A 20,363-nucleotide genomic window follows, 5' to 3' on the forward strand; every position below is an offset into this window, starting at 1 on the left:
TCAAATATAACATTGGAAGTCACCACCATCCCGAATGTCCATTCTTTACAAGCGTATTGGATGACTTCAAAGTATAAATGTCACTTATTGGCTGGTGGTTGAAGATAGGTTCACAAAAAATGTAACAAGGAAAAAATATTTTTCATACAAATCACATGGTTTATGGCATGAACAGCCATTGACAGCATAGCCTTCAATACCATGTAGATGAATCGGACACATTTAAAAATTATCACCAATATCTTCTTTGTTTTAAGGTATTTGATTTTGTGACAAGAAATATTTTCATTCAACAGTGTATGCTGAAACATCGAAGTGTGGCAATAACCACTAGCTGTGAGGGATTGGGGCAATTCAAGTCATTTAAGATTCTACTCTATTCACTTAGGGATGTGTGTGCAGGGGGTAAGGCTGGGAGACAAAGAGGATGGAACATAGCTGGAAACAAACAGATTTGATCATATTTTTAGAAATGAAAGAACAAAGTCTAGATACGCAAGACCATTACACAATTTTCTAAAATGATGTTAAATACAAAAGACCAGTCCTACACAAACATATGAGCACTTAACATCAAATGCATTTCTCAGTCCAAATTTTTTTAAACAACATCTATTTAGTTCTGGTGTTCTGCTGTTTTTATTCAATAGTTAATGTACATTTTAAAACACTGAGGCGTGACATTGAACAGCAGCTTGGTACACGTAGGAACTGTCCTGACCAACTGTTGCTGACTCGAGGCAGGAAGCTGCAGTGACAGGCGTAGAGACTAACTTGAAAGTAAGCATGTCACTACTTAGCCAGTGCTTGGTGATGCATGTAGTTTCGTTAAAACAGAAATTCAGGACAGAAAGAAACTTTTTTAGAACTGAAATCACTCTGTTTATTACATGAATGGCTGTTGATAGATCGCAACAGTAAATACAGTGCACATAATTCTCTGTGATTAAAACTTATTGTAGTCTTTCATAAAAAATGTTATTTTCAAAGTTAAAGGTAAAAGAAACCAAAAACCCTTTCATAGCATAACTCGTGTATCTTTCTTATTTTTATACATGAGGCCAGGTTATTCTTGTAGAATAAACATTAGAATCATGCCATGCATGTCAAAATGTCCAATGTAAACAGTATGGCATTTGTAATCTCTTTTGAGTTTTATAATACTGCTCTCAATAATTTCTTTAAAGCAGGTCATGGAAATAGAATGGAAATAAAAGAGAAAGTATGACAAATTATTTGATAAATACTACAAGAAATGTTACAACTGTATAGTTTGTATTGGTAAAGGTATGAAATTGACCCCTGCCAGAGTTGGGTTTATAGTGTCATGGTTTTTTTCGTTTGTTTGTAAATTGTGTAAACTCACTAAACGAATACAACAGAATTGCCAAGAGATGCCATAAAACCCACTAAGGCAGCAATACAATCAGTGATGGACATCCACTAGATTGAGTGCATTTCCTCTAGTTTTGGGGGGAAAATTCACTGAGTGGACTTCCACTACTCATAGTGGGCACTTAATTACTTGCCTCTCTGTCCATGTCCACCAGACTGAGTGGGCAATCTGTAAAACATGATGAGTGTGCTGTACATGTATCAGAATGATGCTTTCTAAATCCAAACTGATTCTCTGAGAATACTAAAAAAGCCTGGAAATTAAGGAAGCAAGAGCAATATGTCTTTATATATCTTTATCTGTGATATCACCAGATTTGCTTTTCACAACAGGAATGAGTATAACAATAGAAACAACATGGGGAATATATCGAGGATTTATAAACATACTGCAAGGGAAATGAAGAGGACACATATTCAATCATTAGAATATGTAAGTGTGCAGCTGTGAGATAATCCAAATGATTTGCCTAAAGTCAGACATGAAAATTTGTTCACAGATCTTGTCTCGAGTTTAATTTCCTTCAGATTCATAGAATCATTAAAATGTTAGATCTGCTGCTGATAACAAATCCTTGAAATATGACTTCTGCAAATTAATTATACAAGTTTCACCATGTGCACCATTCAACATTGATGCAGGTGGTACGACTGATAATCTTGACCTAACAAGCCTGAAACAAGAGCATCATCAATAACTAAATTTTCATTCCATTGACATATTTGAACTGGGCCTTTGGTGTATGCATAAGATTCCTTAACCCACCAAACAAGTATTTAACAATCATGCCAGAGTAAATATACATCCCATGTTTTTTCATATAGCTCAAATACTTGTTCCATCCAGGTACAGGAGAACAATTCTTTCTGCAATCCATTAAAAAACACTCATTAAAATCATTTAAACACTGCACTTGAAAGGCAGAGAAATGATCAATTTTCTGAACATGCCTAGTGTTATGTGTATTTAATTTGTATTGCGTGATTAACCTTTTTACATAATTGAGGATAGGAGTTTGGGCCAACATGCCCAATGCCAAGTAGGGTAATAATGTTTACTTACTTTTAAGTTCTAAATACAGCCTTGATTCTGACCATTAGAAGATTCCAGATACAAATTTTTTTTAAAGTTGGATGGAAATTTCCATTAAGATGACCCTCATCCTGGTCCTTCTATTGTGACTTATTATTTTAATAAAAGTGATAAGTAAACAGAAATTCTTTATTCCTATATTTTAATATCTGAATTGGAAGTCTTTCAGTTGTGTTTGGTCTTAATTTGAGAGGATTTATTTATTTAAATTATTCATAGGAATTACAAAGTGCTCAATAATATTTTCAGAATAAAACACTAAGAATTATTGTGACTTCATTCGAGGACATTTTGTATTACATAATTGTGATATATCAGGACTATTAGCACAGCAACACTATTCAATGCTATAGGCACATCATTCAGGATTGGACTTAATTTAAAACACCAATGGAATTCATTCGGTATACTCTATACTTTTGGACTTAATGTGATAGAACTTTTTAGGACTATTTGGGATATAATTCACAATACTGTAAGTTTATTTTTTAATTTTCACTTTGTAGTCTAGGGAAATAAATTATTTGTTGAATTATAGAAAACTTGTAGGTTTTGCTCTTTTCTGTTACTTATTTTTAACACATCAATTTTCATTTTTACCTTGTTGGGGATGTCAGTAGATACAAGTCCCAATATTTCAGCTGTAGTGCCACCGTATTATTTTTTCTAGGCCTCAGAAACCATTTATGAGAATTATGACCCACACCCTCATTATTGGTATGTTCCATGCATTGCAGATATTCTGCATTTATTTGTAACAATAGTGGTATTTAATAAGATTCAATACAGGCTTGCTCTGAAATCAAGGACATACAGTAATCTAGTCAAAATACCCATAACATTAGAGTGTCTGCGGCAGATGCCCGATGTTGTGGGTTCAAACACAGTGGACGAGTTATACCAGAGACTTCTAAAAAATGGTACTAATAGCTGCCTTGTTTGCCACTCAGCATTAAGAGGTTAGTGTTAGGACTGGTCAGCCTGGTGTCAGCATGATGAGACTGGGTGGGACATGCTACATGTCTGTGGCATGATGCCCCAGTGCTAGACATCACTTTAAACTGTCATAATGCAGTCATTGTTGTGATATGACTGGAAAATTGTTAATGCTATGATAAAAATCTAAATCACACACACACACACATAACGATATAGCCCTGTTCCCTGAAATCAAGGACATACAGTGATCTAGCCAGGACACTAATAATCATACAGCCCTGTGCCCTGAAATCAAGTACATACAGTGATCTAACTAGAACACTCCTAATGAGATAGCCCATTGCCCTGAAATAAAGGACATACAGTGACCTAGCCAGGACAATCATAATGAGATAGCCCTGTCCCATGAAATCATGGACAAACGGTGATCTTGCTGAAACAGTGCTAATGAGACAGTCCTGTGCCCTGAAATCAAGGACATAAATTGATCTAGAAAGGACATCCATAATGATGCAGCCCTGCACTCAGAAATCAAGGGTATATGATAAAAGAATAAACACTGTAGTCTCTATCAAAAGAAACTACATTAAACAGAACAACCTTGTATCTGTTACAGTTTTTCATTGCCTTACTGCAAAAGCAATTTTAACTTTAAAACAGCATTCCAGTAATCCATAATATTAGTATATACACAATCACTGTCATCTAGAGTCTCAATCTTACCATGGCAAATAAGGTGAGAACTCAGGGGCAGTAAGTTCAAATCCAATTTATCTAGGATTGTCACAGAAAATAAATTTGCCTCCCAACAGTGTTTTCTCCATTAAGACTGCAACACCTACATTGTTCTAATTAAAGGGCTATTACTGAAATCAAAAGCAGCCACTCCTATGGCACTGAAGTTTTTATGCAAAAAGGATCTTGCTCAGACAGCCAGTGTTCCAGCAAAAAACAAATGTCACACTCCTAAGAAGATTACATCTCAATTTAGCACTGATCTGAAGTCCATGGCAACTGCATTATATTTTACAAACACAATAGCTTAGCCATTACTAGTTATTTACTGAAATTTTAATGCATGTACAACTTTTGAACAAGTATCTCTTCATGCCACATATCAGCATTTAAAAACCAATGCACGTGGCTGGACCCAGACATGTGGATGGATGCATATGAATGATATCTAGTCTGTAATTGATCACACTCCACACCAACATAAAAATGATCTCATAAAATATGACAGATTATATTTATTGGTATCAAGACCCAGCCATGTAACAAATAAATCTACTAACGAGTTTGTTCTGGTTTTCATTTCTCAGCCAAATTTCTTGAATTAGATCTTCGTCTATTTATTTTTTACCTAAGTGAAGTCATCAAAATATGAACGATCCCTCCCTCCTGTGTGTGTGTGTGTGTCTCAATACTTTCTATTTCTGTAACAATAGGGCAAGGATAGACAATTAGGAAAATGACCCAAAAAGTCCCTGTTTGATACATATTGACACTTAGGTCCTTGACTATGAATGCCAGTTCTCAGGCATGCAAGACAACCAACTCTGGTGCTATCTGAAAATTCCAAAAGTGCTGACACAGACTACACCCTATAGGACGTGACCCGAGTTTCATTTGTTAAGCTCTAACCATGCTGAAAGATTTCAAGGCTATGTGTTTATGCATGGACATGGTGCATCTATGCCTATATACCAATATTCCATCACTTTAAAAGCACACGGATAATGAAACATTTTGTTATCATTGTGAAGAACAAAAAACCCCACTACAAACCTCTTATCCAAACTAAAACATGATGAAGACAATGATGATGTATGACATGTCTTTAGGAAATGTGCATCATACTGTGCCTAAGTACAGAAACTTCTCAAGACAGATATTTTTAGAACTCTGGTAAACTGTGACCTTGTAACATGGTCTTGGTGAATAGCACACCTTCATCCCAAATCTGCCACAATAGTTCAATAAATATGAAAAACTTTATCCAATTCATAAAATAAAATTGGTCACAGTGACCAGTTTTGATGCACAGCAAAAATGCACCACAGTGCAATCTTGGTGGCAATATGTTACAGGCAAAACATTCATTATAAACTGATCTCCAATAAGAATTTTAAGTCATGTTAAACAAATTATGGAAAGTATATCAAAATATATAAATTCTGGTGTGCCATATTCACTGTTAGTTATATGAAAAATAAGCACAAATTTGATTTTAACAGTTATACTGAAAATATGCAATAAAGTTCAGAAAGGAATGATGGACCATGTGATACACTGACAAAGGCATGCATGGCAACAAACAAATGTGAATTCTTTGTAACTTTGCATAATATATACTCCAGATATGACCGGTACAAGCTCTAAATGGACATGACTTGACCAAGAGCTTGGGTTATATGACTACAGAAAGGCCAAAATCAATCTTCATTAGTCCTGGCTTCAGTTTATATCACATCCGTGTCTGCACAGATTATAAAACAAAAACCATTCAACTTCGTGTTGAATAATAATGCACTAGAATAATGTTTTTCATTTTCCTTTAATGGGTCATTTCCTCGTTTTATATGCTTTGGCTTCCATTTCAACCCAAGAATAATTTTAATCTAACATTCCAAATTTGTCCCGTGATACTACTGATGTCAAGGATTCATGAGTGATCTGATAATGTACATGGAAATCTATGGTTACAATATTATTTTATCAAGTATTGTTTTACTCACAAGGCACTGGTTATATATATATATATATATATATATATATATATATATATATATATATATATATATATATATATATATATATATATATATATATATATATATATATATATATATATATATCTGAACTTTACATAATAGAGCATACACATACAATTACAATTGTTTTGCAAATACTAATTCAAGACAAAAATTCTATTTACATTAACAAACTAGTATCAGGTGAATCGAGTGTAAACAAGACGATCATGTATGAACAACAATATTTATCAATTTTTTTATCAAGTCATAGATACTCTTCTGCTATTGCTAGGGGAAACAAAAGAGGCCATCATGAACAAAATTTCTATCAGAAAAACAAAACAAGGCCATAGTGCCAAAAATAAATCTCAGTGCACAAGAAAAGCCTCATCTGGATGACACCTGTCAGCTAGCTTCATGTAAGGGCAGCTGGGAAGGAAATGGTGTGCACCTAGAATTATTTTCTATTTTGGTTACATTGATTTGAAGGTTTTATTAAGGCCACAGTCAATGGCAGAGCTGAGAAGCATTCACAAAAAACAAAAGAGATCTTTATAAAAAAGATGCTGTCTGTATTTTTAAAAAAAATAACTTTTTTCAGGTAATTTAAGATCTTTTTTAATGGCTATTGTTGCTACATTGGATTGTAAACTGGCATTAATTGTGCAAACTTTAATTAAAAAAATGCAAGAATGTTTTTTTTAATTGGTCAAATTGTTTTCATAGTTTTTGAAAAGTCATTTTATGTTTTTCTTTTTTAGTAACGGTGTCCATATGTAATTGACATCAACATCACTGTTATAAAATTCTAAGTCTTTTGTGAGGGATGCTTTCTATCAGTGTTTATAAAGAAGTTTACAATGTTAGTTAAATTTGACTGTATCAGACTGCTGAATGGCACCCTGGGCATCATGTTTAACAAAGTTCCATGCCAGTCATATTCTGAAGAGCAGATTTTAAGAAATTGTTATTGTTTTCTAAAAAAAAATATTTTTTTTTTACATTTTTTCCCCTCAGCAACAATGGACATATTTGACACAGGATCAGTACATTTTTAATAAACTTGAAAGACAGACTTGGTTGGATACTTTCTGCATTGGATGTAATTTACAAAAGTTGAAAGTGGCAAATGCTGATGTCCACGACACTGAACAACAAACAATGTATAACTTATGGCCAGGTGTGCTAACAAGAGTACGTGAATGACATATTATAATCCCACTCCATGTTCAATAGTCCTATATGGAGATAAATTAAATCTGTATGCCGATCCAATTTTCATGATCAGTCAGTTATCTTGACCCTTGGAAATGAAAATAAATAGTCTCCATCTTTATCTCGAGTGCAAAAGTCATCCACATTGATTGGTCCATGTTTGTGATGGGGAACGAAAGTTACTGTACAGTGATCATTTTTTTTTGTGAGTCACAGTAACCTTGGCCTTTGACTTTTTTACCCCACAACTGAAAGGCTTCCTTTCTACTCCAAGTGAAGGCTTGTACAAAATTTGGTCCAGCTATATAATGTAGAACCATTTATATTCTTTCAGTTATGGTAACCATGACCATTTGACCCAGTATCAATAGACTTTTCCTATACCCAAAGTGCATGTTATCCACAAGGTTTGGTCCAGGTTCATGACACGGAACTAAAGTCATTGTGCTGCAATCATGTTTTCCTTACAGTCACAGTGATCTTCACTTTTAAACTTTTGACCCCAAAATCAATAGGCTTCTTCCCATGCCCAAAGTGACACGGAACTAATGTCAATGTGCTGCAATCATGTTTTCCTTACAGTCACAGTGATCTTCACTTTTAAACTTTTGATCCCAAAATCAATAGGCTTCTTCCCATGCCCAAAGTGACATGGAACTAATGTCATTGTGCTGCAATCATGTTTTCCTTACAGTCACAGTGATCTTCACTTTTAAACTTTTGACCCCAAAATCAATAGGCTTCTTCCCATGCCCAAAGTGACATGGAACTAATGTCATTGTGCTGCAATCATGTTTTCCTTACAGTCACAGTGATCTTCACTTTTAAACTTTTGACCCCAAAATCAATAGGCTTCTTCCCATGCCCAAAGTGACACGGAACTAATGTCATTGTGCTGCAATCATGTTTTCCTTACAGTCACAATGACCTTCACTTTTATTCAGGGATATGTAATTAACTTCTTTTTCTTGGTCAGACTCATGCAAATCCATATATAATCTCAGCAAGTATGTCAGAAAAAAAATAAGAGTCCTTTGAAGTGACGGATGCTCTACTCGGCAAGAAGAATTTCCAAGAATTCAAGACAAGACTATTTCTTCCTTTCATTTGCTAAGTTGCGCCATTTTCAATTTGGACAAAGCAGACATCATTAGAAGTCTTTTGGTTAAAACCCCATGTCAAAATATCTTCCTTTCAGGGAGTGTAGAAACACAAAAGATTTTTACAACCGTCATCATGACAGCCATATCAGGTGCACTACTGGGACTATTTTTATTTAGGCCTGAGTAGCTATGATAAGAAGTCTACTGGAGAAACCCCCATCTATAGTCATCTATTTGGGAGCAGACATAACAATAAGATCAATAATTCATTATTATAGAGTTCTCAAAGTGAAAACCCTATGATATGACTGTTCATTCAGGAGAAGCAGTGATAGGATTTTCATGCTGGCCACTGTGGCAGCCATATTAGACCCAAGATCAATACCATTTTCATTTTGGACCAACTAGATATCACAAAAAGTCTTTTGATGAAAACTGTATGTCAGCAAGGCTTTCTTTTCCAGAGAAGAAACAACAAAATATTTTCCTTATGGCTGCTTGGGTGGCCTTAATGAACTTCAGATTGGCACTCTTTAATTTAGGACCGAGTAGACACCATAAGAAGTCTTTTGTTGAATACCTTGTGCTGATACAACCAACCATTCTAGAGAAGTAACGAACACAATTTTCAAGATGGCTACTGTGTGGTGGCAATATTAGGCATCACATTTGCACCATGTTCATTTAGAACCAACTGGACATCATAAGAAGGATTCTTGTGAAAATAGCGTGATGTTCATTTATGACCAATTGGACATCATTATAAATCTTCTGGTGAAAACCCATCATCAATATAACTTTTGCAGCTTTTCGCAATTTTCTGTTACTTAGTTTAAGAGTACAGACTTGTAATAGCCATGCTGGACTTTAGAATGGCACCATTTTTTTTTACTGACAAAACATCAAAAGAAATCTTTTAGAGTAAGGAGCAGTGGCAATAACAAGATTTTAAAGAGTCAGTACCATTTTCATTTAGGACTAACTAGACATCACAGAAAGTATTTTCAAGAAAAGATCAGGTTGATAATTCATTCAGAAGGATTAGCTGTAACAAGAATTTTAAGATGGCTGCCATGGTGGTCACACAGGAATTCATATCGCTACCATTTTTAGTTAGGACCAAGTAGACATTAAAAAAAAATCTTTTAGTTAAACCTCATTTTGAGATTTTCAAAAGGGCCACTGTGGCAGCCATAGTGGATGTGTAATCAGCACCATTTTCATCCAGGACCAAGTAGACCCATGGGATGAACGTGTGTGTAAAGTTTGATGGCAATCTTCTAATTAGTTGTACTAACAGATGGATGGAGGACAGACAACAGACCATCCTAAAGCACCTCTGGTAAAACTGATACTTTGCATCAGTTGTATCAAAATAACTTTGGAAAACAGTATTCAAGTCAAACACTGATATTGTTTAATGTGTACAAGAATTAAGGGAGAATTCATGAAACAGTTATGTGATTCGATGGTCAGAAAACAGTCTTTGTTAAGTTAATGACCATTTGCAAAATTTCACATATATCAATTTAATGCCTTTGTTATAAGTTCTAATAAAATTAAATGAAAAATGTGACAGTGTCTTGTGTTTACTGACTTTTAATATAATGTAAAGTGCCAGAGTGCAAAAAGCCAACTAGACATGGAGAAAAATTATCTAATGCAACTAGTGCCACAGCAGCAGTCATCCTCTCCTTAAAGGCAACATTCATTGTATAGATAGTGATTCCAACATAGTTTCAACACCTACCAGTAGTTTTAGCATTAAGACAAAGCCATCTACCAAGGACTACTTTAAAAATCATATCATCTTTTTAACATTTTCAAACCTAAAAACATTATTACTCAGATTATGTGCCACAGAAAGTTGAGCTGCAAACTTCCTATGAAGATGACAGTAAAACAGTATATTTGCAAATCAAACAGATGGACAAGATGGACTCAGACTAAAAAATGCTTCCACCAAGTCAGTAAGATTACTCAGCACATGCAGCTATATGCATTTTCCCTGCAAAGATCTGAAAGATTAATTGTTAAGTGAACTCATAAAATGTTGTTAGTTGTGAGCAAATGGAACTTTTAGAAAAGCAGTACAGGACCAAGAGGCCAAAGTGGACAAGAGATTGCTCACCTGGCTGGCATCTGTGTAATGGTCAAATGCAAGCACAACTGGTCCATGCACCACCTGTGAAGCTTTTGGGATCAGCACTGCTCCTAAAGTAGGGATTTTGCTGGGATCACCCCAGGTCTGAAGAATAATATAAGGGATATACATGGGGTGGGATCAACCCCACTTAGGCACATGACCATCCTTGGGCTTTATATTTGAAATCTGCTACAAGAAACCTGATAAACTATGCATCTATTTCAATTTGAAATCGAAACAGGTTGCGACTTAGAGCCCTTGATCAAACCCCATATCCACAATATCATATCAGCCCATTGGCCACTGCAGAAGACAATTAATCTGGTGAAAAGAGATTTTTGCTGACCTGTCTACCCCTGACAACCTGGCATAACCTTGGTTTTAATGAGATGAGAGACATGGACAAATTTTCCGTCCTATGTCACCATAGACCTTGCTATAAGTATCATATAAACATTAGTTGAGAAAACAGAATGTACAAAGCTGATATTAAGGTTCCAATGTCTTTATTGACCCAAGTGTTGCTACAGTGTATTACCAAAACAAAGTATCAGGCCTACTTCATTTCAGGAGTATCTGCTTACCACTTGTGACACATGGATGTCAAGTTTCCTGTGGATAAGGTTTGATGGATATAAAGTATTTTGAAATCCTTCATCTGTAGAACATTTTATACAAAATGTGTGTGTAAAATGGTCTTCTCTGGTCACATGTGTGTATACTATCTGATTTCTCTGTCAGCATCTGGTAAGAGCTTGCTCCATCATGTTCAATTCTCAGACTTAAAATTGTCGTCTCTATTACTTTTAAAATGAAATGGTATTTCATTCTTCTTAAATGACAAGGTGACCCCATTTTGGGGAGTTTCTTTTTAATAGGGAATGGAATTTCAGCTTCAGTTACCTTTTTTTTTAAAGTCAATTCGCTTTTAGTCACAGTGGAGTTATGGAGGAATAAGTGAACCAAGAAACAAACCTTTCAGCATGGTGATGGCTCTGTTACAATGGATATCATTAACAATGGAACTCTCTGTACAGAAGTGTGTGTGTTTGATTTGGACTTTTAACGTAACTTTAACAATTTTTCAGTCATATCACTATGATGTCTGCAGTGTGGCAGTTTATAGTGATGCCTAGCACTGGGGTATCATGTCGCAGACATGTAGCATGATGTCCCACCGAGTCACATTATCCTGACACCAGGCTGACCAGTCCTAACACTAACCTCTTAATGCTGAGTGTCAAGCGAGGCAGCTGTTAGTACCATTTTTGTAAGTCTTTGGTATGACTTGACAGGGGGTTCTCTCAAACAAACATTTGACCATGGTGATTGCTCTGTTACAATGGATATTATTAACAAAGGACCTCACCTTACAGATGTGTGTGATTTGAATTTTTAATGCAGCTTTAACAATTTTTCAGTCATACTGCTATGATGTCTGCGGTGAGGCAGTTTATAGTGATGTCTAGCACTAGGGCATCATGTCACAGACATGTAGCATGATGTCCCACCCATTCACATTATCCTGACACCAGGCCGACCAGTCCTAACACTAACATCTTAATGCTGAGCACCTAGCAAGGCAACTGTCAGAACAATTTTTATACGTCTTTGGTATGACTCTGCCAGGGTTCTCTCCTTACAGAACCTGTACTGATAAATTCTTTTGCATGTCATCACACTTTACTTAACTTCATTGGTTTACTATTAGCTTGTACATGTACTAGGCAATATTTAGATTCCATTTCCTGCAAACTGGTCAGTGAACCCTTTTCATAATAATGAGAGACTACCATGTAAACTTTGTGTGATAAAAATGAATACAAGACCCATATGACTTCTTACATACATTTCACCTGCAGTGGATTTATCTTTCAATGCACATCATGTGGATTTGCTACTTTTCTTTCAGACATGATGCAATTGAATTACCTGAGGATTCCAGACATTTTTAGCTGAAGATCCATGTCCACTATTACTTGGCCATTTTCAACAACATACCCATTATGCACAGGGATTAACATTTCATCTTACAGGAACTCACATGTACTCAGTGCTGTGTGTGGAACAATATTTGACTTAGCAGTGTTCAAGTGCTGCAGTTATGACAAACATAGTCCTTTCTCATTGATGGGACACCCTTGTAAATGGGAACTATTTGTGACTTAAAACTGTTATTGACAGACCATGGTTATGATGAAAATAATTATTTGTTTTCATATAGTAGCAGCCATTGGTGTAGAAGACCCTTTTGATGCAAATGTTGGGAGACTGGTCCTCTTCCTGATATACATGCTACATCTGAGTGGACCTCAAAAGGATTCAGTCTGCTCAAGGGCAATTGTGTATGTAACAATATTGGTCATGCACTTCATTGTACACTGTGCATCCTATAAGTATTTTCATGATGAAGTTCTATACATTAAAATATTTGTTATGTGTTTCACTGTACGCAGTTCTCCTAAAGGTATTTTCATGATGAAGTTCTATACATTACAATATTTGTCATGTGTTTCATTGTTCACAGTTCTCTTAAAGGTATTTTCATGAAGTTCTATACATTACAATATTTGTCATGTGCTTCATTGTACACTGTGCATCCTATAAGTATTTTCATGATGAAGTTCTAAACATTACAATATTTGTCATGCGTTTCATTGTACGCAGTTCTCCTAAAGGTATTTTCATGATGAAGTTCTATACATTACAATATTTGTCATGTGTTTCATTGTTCGCAGTTCTCGTAAAGGTATTTTCATGATGAAGTTCTATACATTACAATATTTGTCATGTGTTTCATTGTTCGCAGTTCTCGTAAAGGTATTTTCATGATGAAGTTCTATACATTACAATATTTGTCATGTGTTTCATTGTACACTTTGCATCCTAAAAGTATTTTCATGATGAATGTGCTTCATTGTACACTGTGCATCCTATAAGTATTTTCATGATGAAGTTCTATACATTACAATATTTGTCATGTGTTTCATTGTACGCACTTCTCCTAAAGGTATTTTCATGATTAAGTTCTAAACATTACAATATTTGTCATGCGTTTCATTGTACACAGTTCTCCTAAAGGTATTTTCATGATGAAGTTCTATACATTACAATATTTGTCGTGTGCTTCATTGTACACTGTGCATCCTAAAAGTATTTTCATGATGTTGTAAACATTACAATATTTATCATGTGTTTCATTGTACACTGCATCGTAAAAGTATTTTCATGATGAAGTTCTATTCATTACAATATTTGTCATGCGTTTCATTGTACGCAGTTCTCCTAAAGGTATATTCATGACTAGGTTGTTCATCTTTATCATTTACTTGTCATGACCGTACAGCTTTTCCCATCAAGTACAGATGCATGTAGTTTTGTATGAATAGAACTTAATTTCCTCATTTCACTTATTCATACAGCATTAGTCATATTTCATACGCCTATTGCATCTCAAGTTGTTAACCAGTATCATCATGAAGATTCTCAACTGATAATGTTGTTTAAAAGAAAGAAAAAAAACAAGCAAGAAAATATCCTATTTAGTTTTACTTCTTGAATAAGATACTCATATTCTACCGTACTCATGTTCTAGCATACTCATATTCTACCATACTCAAATTCTATCATACTCTTATTCTACCATATTCATGTTCCATCATACTCATATTCTATCATACTCATATTCTACCATACTCATATACTCATATTCTACCATACTCATGTTCTACCATACTAATACTCTACCATACTCATGTTCTACCATACTCATATTCTACCATACTCATGTTCTACCATATGCATATTCTACCATACTCATATTCTATCATACTCATGTTCTATCATACTCAAATTCTATCATACTCATATCTATCATACTCAAATTCTATCATACTCATGTTCTACCATACTCATATTCTACCATACTCATATTTCTATCATACTCATGTTCTATCATACTCATGTTCTACCATACTCATATTCTATCATACTCAAATTCTATCATACTCATATTTATCATACTCATATTCTACCATACTCATGTTCTACCATATGCATATTCTACCATACTCATATTCTATCATACTCATGTTCTATCATACTCAAATTCTATCATACTCATATTTATCATACTCAAATTCTACCATACTCATATTCTATCATACTCATGTTCTACCATACTCATATTCTATCATAGTCAAATTCTATCATACTCATATTTATCATACTCATATTCTACCATACTCATATTCTACCATACTCGTGTTCTACCATACTCATATTCTACCATACTCATGTTCTACCATACTCATATTCTACCATACGCATGTTCTACCATACTCATGTTCTACCATACTCATATTCTATCATACTCATATTCTACCGTGTTCATATTCTATCATACTCAAATTCTATCATACTCATATTCTACCATACTCATATTCTGCCATACTCAAATTCTATCATACTCATATTCTATCATACTCATATTCTACCATACTCATGTTCTATCATACTCCTGTTCTATTATACTCATATTCTATCATACTCATATTCTATCATACTTATATTCTATCATACTCATATTCTCTACTTAGTCTATTAATAACTAAAATTATTTTGGCCTGGAAATCATAATACCTTCTTCATGATGGGATCAGCCTGGCACAATTCTACTTAATCAGGGCTCAGTCCAGTATAAAATCTGATACAAAGATCAGCCTAACACAGATTCTACTTAATCAGAGATCTGCCTAGAATACAGTGGTATACTGGAATCAGTCTAGCACAGATTGGAAATCATTATATTCAGTGTTTCATGGAGATTCTAGCTCATGAGAAGCCTCGATACAGACCTATTTTATTTGCTTGTATAGTGAAACTGTTAGTACTATCACATATTTACTTCCAATATTTATATGTGTGTGTGTGATTTGGAGTTTTAACATAGCTTTAACAATTTTTCAGTCATATCGCTATGATGTCTGCAGTGTGACAGTTTATAGTGATGTCTAGCACTGGGACATCATGCCGCATACATATAGCATGATGTAACACCTAGTCTAATTATCCTGACACCAGACCGACCAGTCCTAACACTAACCTTTTAATGCTGAGCACCGAGTGAGGCAGCTGTTAGTACCATTTTTGTTAAGTCTTTGGTATGACTCGGCCGGGGATCAAACGAACGACCTCCCGCATCCAAGGTGGATGCTCTAACCACTAGGCCACTGGAGCAGTGCTCCAATATTTGTAATGACTGAATAGTGAACTGAGTGAATGAGGAAGAGTGCAAAATACTCCTGTACTTTTTTATTTATATGCTTACAAGGTATCTATTAAACATTATTGGCAAATCCAGAAAACCAAACTCTTTGAATAAGAAGTGTTCAGTCATCTACAAACTACAGAAGGGTTTTGTCACATGGTCAACATTTAGCTGAACTCATGACTCCAGTCCAAAGTCATTCCTTTGATAAAGGCCTTGATATAAGGTCAAACGCTAAGGAGTTATAACCTATGATGCTACTGAAAGGTATCTATTCTTATTTTCATTGACTGCAAATGGCTGTAGCAGGTAACAATATTTTTTCTAGAGAGCTTACATTTTTAGGTTCATTTTCATTGAAAGTCCATAACGAAATTGTTTCCAATTTCCTGCAAATAAAACAATGTTATTCTCTTATGTCAAAATATTTCCAAAATTGAGATCTTAATTTTTGTGACATATAATACAGCATAGTTTCTGAAATAAAAAAATTCCATGAGTAAGTTGTCAAAAACTAAACTAATATCAAAGAAAACAGGTCATATTAAGTGAACACACTGTCCCTAGTGTCTTGTCATTTCGCAATAAGATCCATTTCTCAGGTAATCATATTTTCATTTGTTCATTCAGTTCTGTATTTCTATACGCATTTATGTCCCTTTATATGTTTAACCAGTCTATGTATCAATTATCTAGTTCATGAATTCATCATGTTATGTAGTTGTATCAAATAGCTTGTGTATTGATTAAGCTGCTCATCAATCCATCAAGTAGTTCTTTTATCAATGTATCACTTAAGTAGCTCCTGAATCCATCACAAAGTTCTTGTATCAATTAAAAAGCTTATTTATCAATTAAGTAGCTATGTATCAATTAAGTAGTTATGTATCGATTAAGTAGCTATGTATCATTTAAGTAGCCATCTATCAATTAAGTAGCTTAATGTATCAATTAAGTGGCCATCTATCAATTAAGTAGCTATGAATCGATTAAGCAGACATCTATCAAGTAGTAATGTACCAATTAAGTAGCTATGTACCAATTAAATAGCTAAGTACTATGTCTATTCAATGTCTGTATGTAAGCCATTTACTGCAGTGCAAAAGCAATCAATTACAACAGCTTTCAAACATGCAGTCAGTAAAATACGTATCAAAGCAAATATTGAGTATTAAAATACATACATTTTTATCCCTGTCTGACACTTGGCGTCGGAAGTCTAAATATGGAGCTCTTGGTGATCTTGGACTTCGTGGTATGGAATGGGTGGGGCTTATCTACAAGTACACAATGCACCACAACATTTTCAAAGCGGCATGCAAGTTGCATATGGTAACCAAACTAGCTTAATCTTCTGTCTGACGTAATGTACATGATAAGGAAAAACATTATATACAGATTTGCACATTTTTCCTGACAAGCCACCCACATGCACTCTAAACATACATTTCTTGTAAACAATTCTATTTCATTCAATTAATTTACCAAATGCTCTGATATTTTAAAAATCATTTTATTTTCATTTTGAGAGAAATTCACACATTAGGATACTATGTAAAGTCTTTGCTCAAAAGATGTACATGCAAATAACCAAGATGCAAGCAGTGTTTCTCCAGGATGAGTACACAAATCTGCACTAAATTAAACAATTCTTCCCGTAAAGCATGAGCTTGAGAAAGCATAGATAATTTACTGTTAGCATATTTAAATCTATAAACTTCATTAATATTAAAATAACGCTGATCATGCAAGTATTAGGACAACTGCCAACATCAAGTCCTTACTAAGCAATAATTTTGCCACTGCACATTGAGACACTTCCATCAATCATTGAGTTCTTTAATGCATTTGTAACTACCTGCACTTGGTGAGGTTGTGCCTTTAGTGACGTGTGGTTGTGGACATGAAATTATCAGAATGTGGTGGTGATATCTCATATTAAATAAAAATTGAAAGCATAAAATCTTGAACCATTTGCCCCTTAAGGGAATAGAAGAGCAGGATTTACCCCTGAATGAATATCTTAGAGAAATCATTGAGGAAGAGAAAAATTCATATTACCTACAATCATGTTTATATTTAAATGCACAATTTTTACTTTATATCTTCCTGTGCCTGATTGTCATTGCAAAATATGGGAGATTAACCGAAGCTAATAGTCATTTGCCTTAATAATGTTGTGTATGAAGTCACGCAATAAAACTGTATTACTTGTGTATGGCATGCACATAACTATAAAGAACATAGATTGGTCAAGTACCTGGGGATTAGGTCTATGCTATTTGCAGCTGGGTCAACACTACAAACCCCGAGGGCTGATTTAGTTGCTGGCTTTACAGCCGAGAGTTTTGAGGCTGGTCAGTTAACACTGACAGCTGCTGGCCCCCTGGGCCAGTAAAGGTTTCTGAAGTTGTTATTAAATTTGATTGGCATGGCCAGTTGATTTTCTGCAGGGCAGTTATTTCCATATGAGCCAGCCCTTCTGGCCAACATCTTTAAGTCAACCACTACATCTATACAACCCCTATACAGCAAATCACCTAGTGTTTTGTTACATGTTTGCTATCCCCCTCCAAACTGTGACCCTGGGTTTAACGTAATCCCAAATTCAATGATAAATAACATCCATCAAGTGTAAAAAAAATGCAACAACAGTTATTAAAAAATGTCACTGTACTTGCAAAATATGCATATTTGACCTTTGGCTCTTCTCAAGGACCCTACAAAATGGACTCCAAGATCATACCACTATCTGACATGGACACTATGTTTGCAGCCTACATGTACATATGAAGTCTGCTTGATGTCCATCCTATGGCTTAAAGAAGAAATGGCTACAGATGGACACTTTAAAAAATAATGCATGGGGTTAACAGGCAAATTCAGCAATTTGAGCTCCAGAGTAACAATAGTGATAGTCATACAGGTACAGTACAAAAGTGAATGTTCTTTTCAAACTTTGTACTGACAGATTAAATTGAAATAACTACCTTATCATAAGTTTCTGGTCAATTTGCAGGATTTCAATATTAAATGCCAAACAATGAATGGTGGGATGAAGAACAATAACTGCAGGGATCTCAATGGGCCTGTGCTACTCTTGGGCTTTGTTTTAAAACTGTCCATGATTTACCAGACAGCTTTTGGCAATGTTATCATTGCAGATATTATTTTATTATGAGGCAGTTTGAACATTAAAAAAGAAAATTCAGACATACTACAGTAAGTAAGACCAGCTGACTTGATTATGGATATTTTTAGGTCACTTTTGCTCTCTTTATATAGTGTCAATATCATGGTGGGAAACTCCTTGCTCTCTTTATATAGTGTCAATATCATGGTGGGAAACTCCTTGCTCTCTTTATATAGTGTCAATATCATGGTGGGAAACTCCTTGCTCTCTTTATATAGTGTCAATATCATGGTGGGAAACTCCTTGCTCTCTTTATATAGTGTCAGTATCATGGTGGGAAACTCCTTGAGGGTACATGAATAAAATAGGACAAGCCTAATCATTGAAAATGAAGAAGAAAAAAACATAGTGCAATTATATTAGTGATAAGTGCATCACAAAGGACCCAGCTCAGAACTATTTCCTATGTTGGTCATGGAACGGATGAACTTGTGTTGGGAAACGAAGTTAGAAAAAGACAATCCGGGGCCATTACTCCTCTAGTAGATGATGATGTGGATTACTTGAAATCCAACTTCATTAAGGCCTCATAAACACACCCAGCATCCAATGTAAAGAAAAAAGAACAGATGATTGACAACATCCATAACTCGGTACAAAATAAAGTTTATGAAACATAGCTCTACGAAACATTGTTCACATCAAATTTCATCAAAACATGTTAAATGGTTCTTGAGCTACAATATGCTAATGAAAAGCAATATTGTGTAAAGATATTGAGCTGGTTGACGAGAGCCAAACCTCTCTCCAAAATGGGTAAAAGGAACAACAATGGCTGAGTGATTGGAATGCTAGACTCTTCAATGAAAGAGCGCAGTTTTTAATCCGATCACTAGATCAACCTAGGTGGGCTATTTTCCTCCATTTATCCCATTACTAAGCAACCTACTTGTATTGCTGTGCTGTAAAACAGTAGGCAAAACCTAAAACAACACTAAACCCATATAATGTAAATCTCAATGTTCCAACCAAGTTTCATCAAATTATCGTGAATGGCTCTTGAGTTATGCTAACTGCAAGCATTATTCAATGAGCTTGATGTGGGCATAATTTGTCCATAATGGAGTAGATGAGACTAAATCCATAGAAAGCACATGCAAATCTACCAGACTGCCATTAACAGCGACAACCCACGTGAAATTCCCTTGACACGGGCCATGCACAAGAAGGTCTATGAGATTAAGTTCATCCAAAACTGCATCAGGATAAATTGAATGGTTTATGAGCAGTGTCAATTACAACAAATGTCCCATG

The 20,363-nt window shown here is 35.0% G+C and overlaps 1 protein-coding gene across 6 annotated transcripts in view; it reads right to left on the reverse strand.

The window, feature by feature from the left end:
• The window catches only part of LOC149805496 (serine/threonine-protein kinase D3-like), a 202,893-nt gene that overhangs the window by 101,331 nt on the left and 81,199 nt on the right, over positions 1-20,363 (reverse strand). For 4 of the 6 annotated variants that reach the window (XM_089950095.1, XM_089950092.1, XM_089950091.1 and 1 more), the window contains exons 5-6: positions 17,101-17,193; positions 10,633-10,749 (exon numbers count right to left, since the gene is read on the reverse strand). The exons of 1 other annotated variant lie outside the window; for it this stretch is intronic. In XM_089950095.1, the coding sequence (XP_089806221.1) occupies positions 10,633-10,749; positions 17,101-17,193 (210 nt within the window). The remainder of the gene's footprint in view (positions 1-10,632; positions 10,750-17,100; positions 17,194-20,363) is intronic. One more of the 6 variants, XM_089950093.1, reaches the window with a different exon arrangement.

The sequence above is a fragment of the Sinohyriopsis cumingii genome, chromosome 2 (genome assembly GCF_028554795.1).
Source record: "Sinohyriopsis cumingii isolate HCF-2022 chromosome 2, ASM2855479v2, whole genome shotgun sequence".
In the NCBI taxonomy this organism is placed as follows: Eukaryota; Metazoa; Mollusca; class Bivalvia; order Unionida; family Unionidae; genus Sinohyriopsis; species Sinohyriopsis cumingii.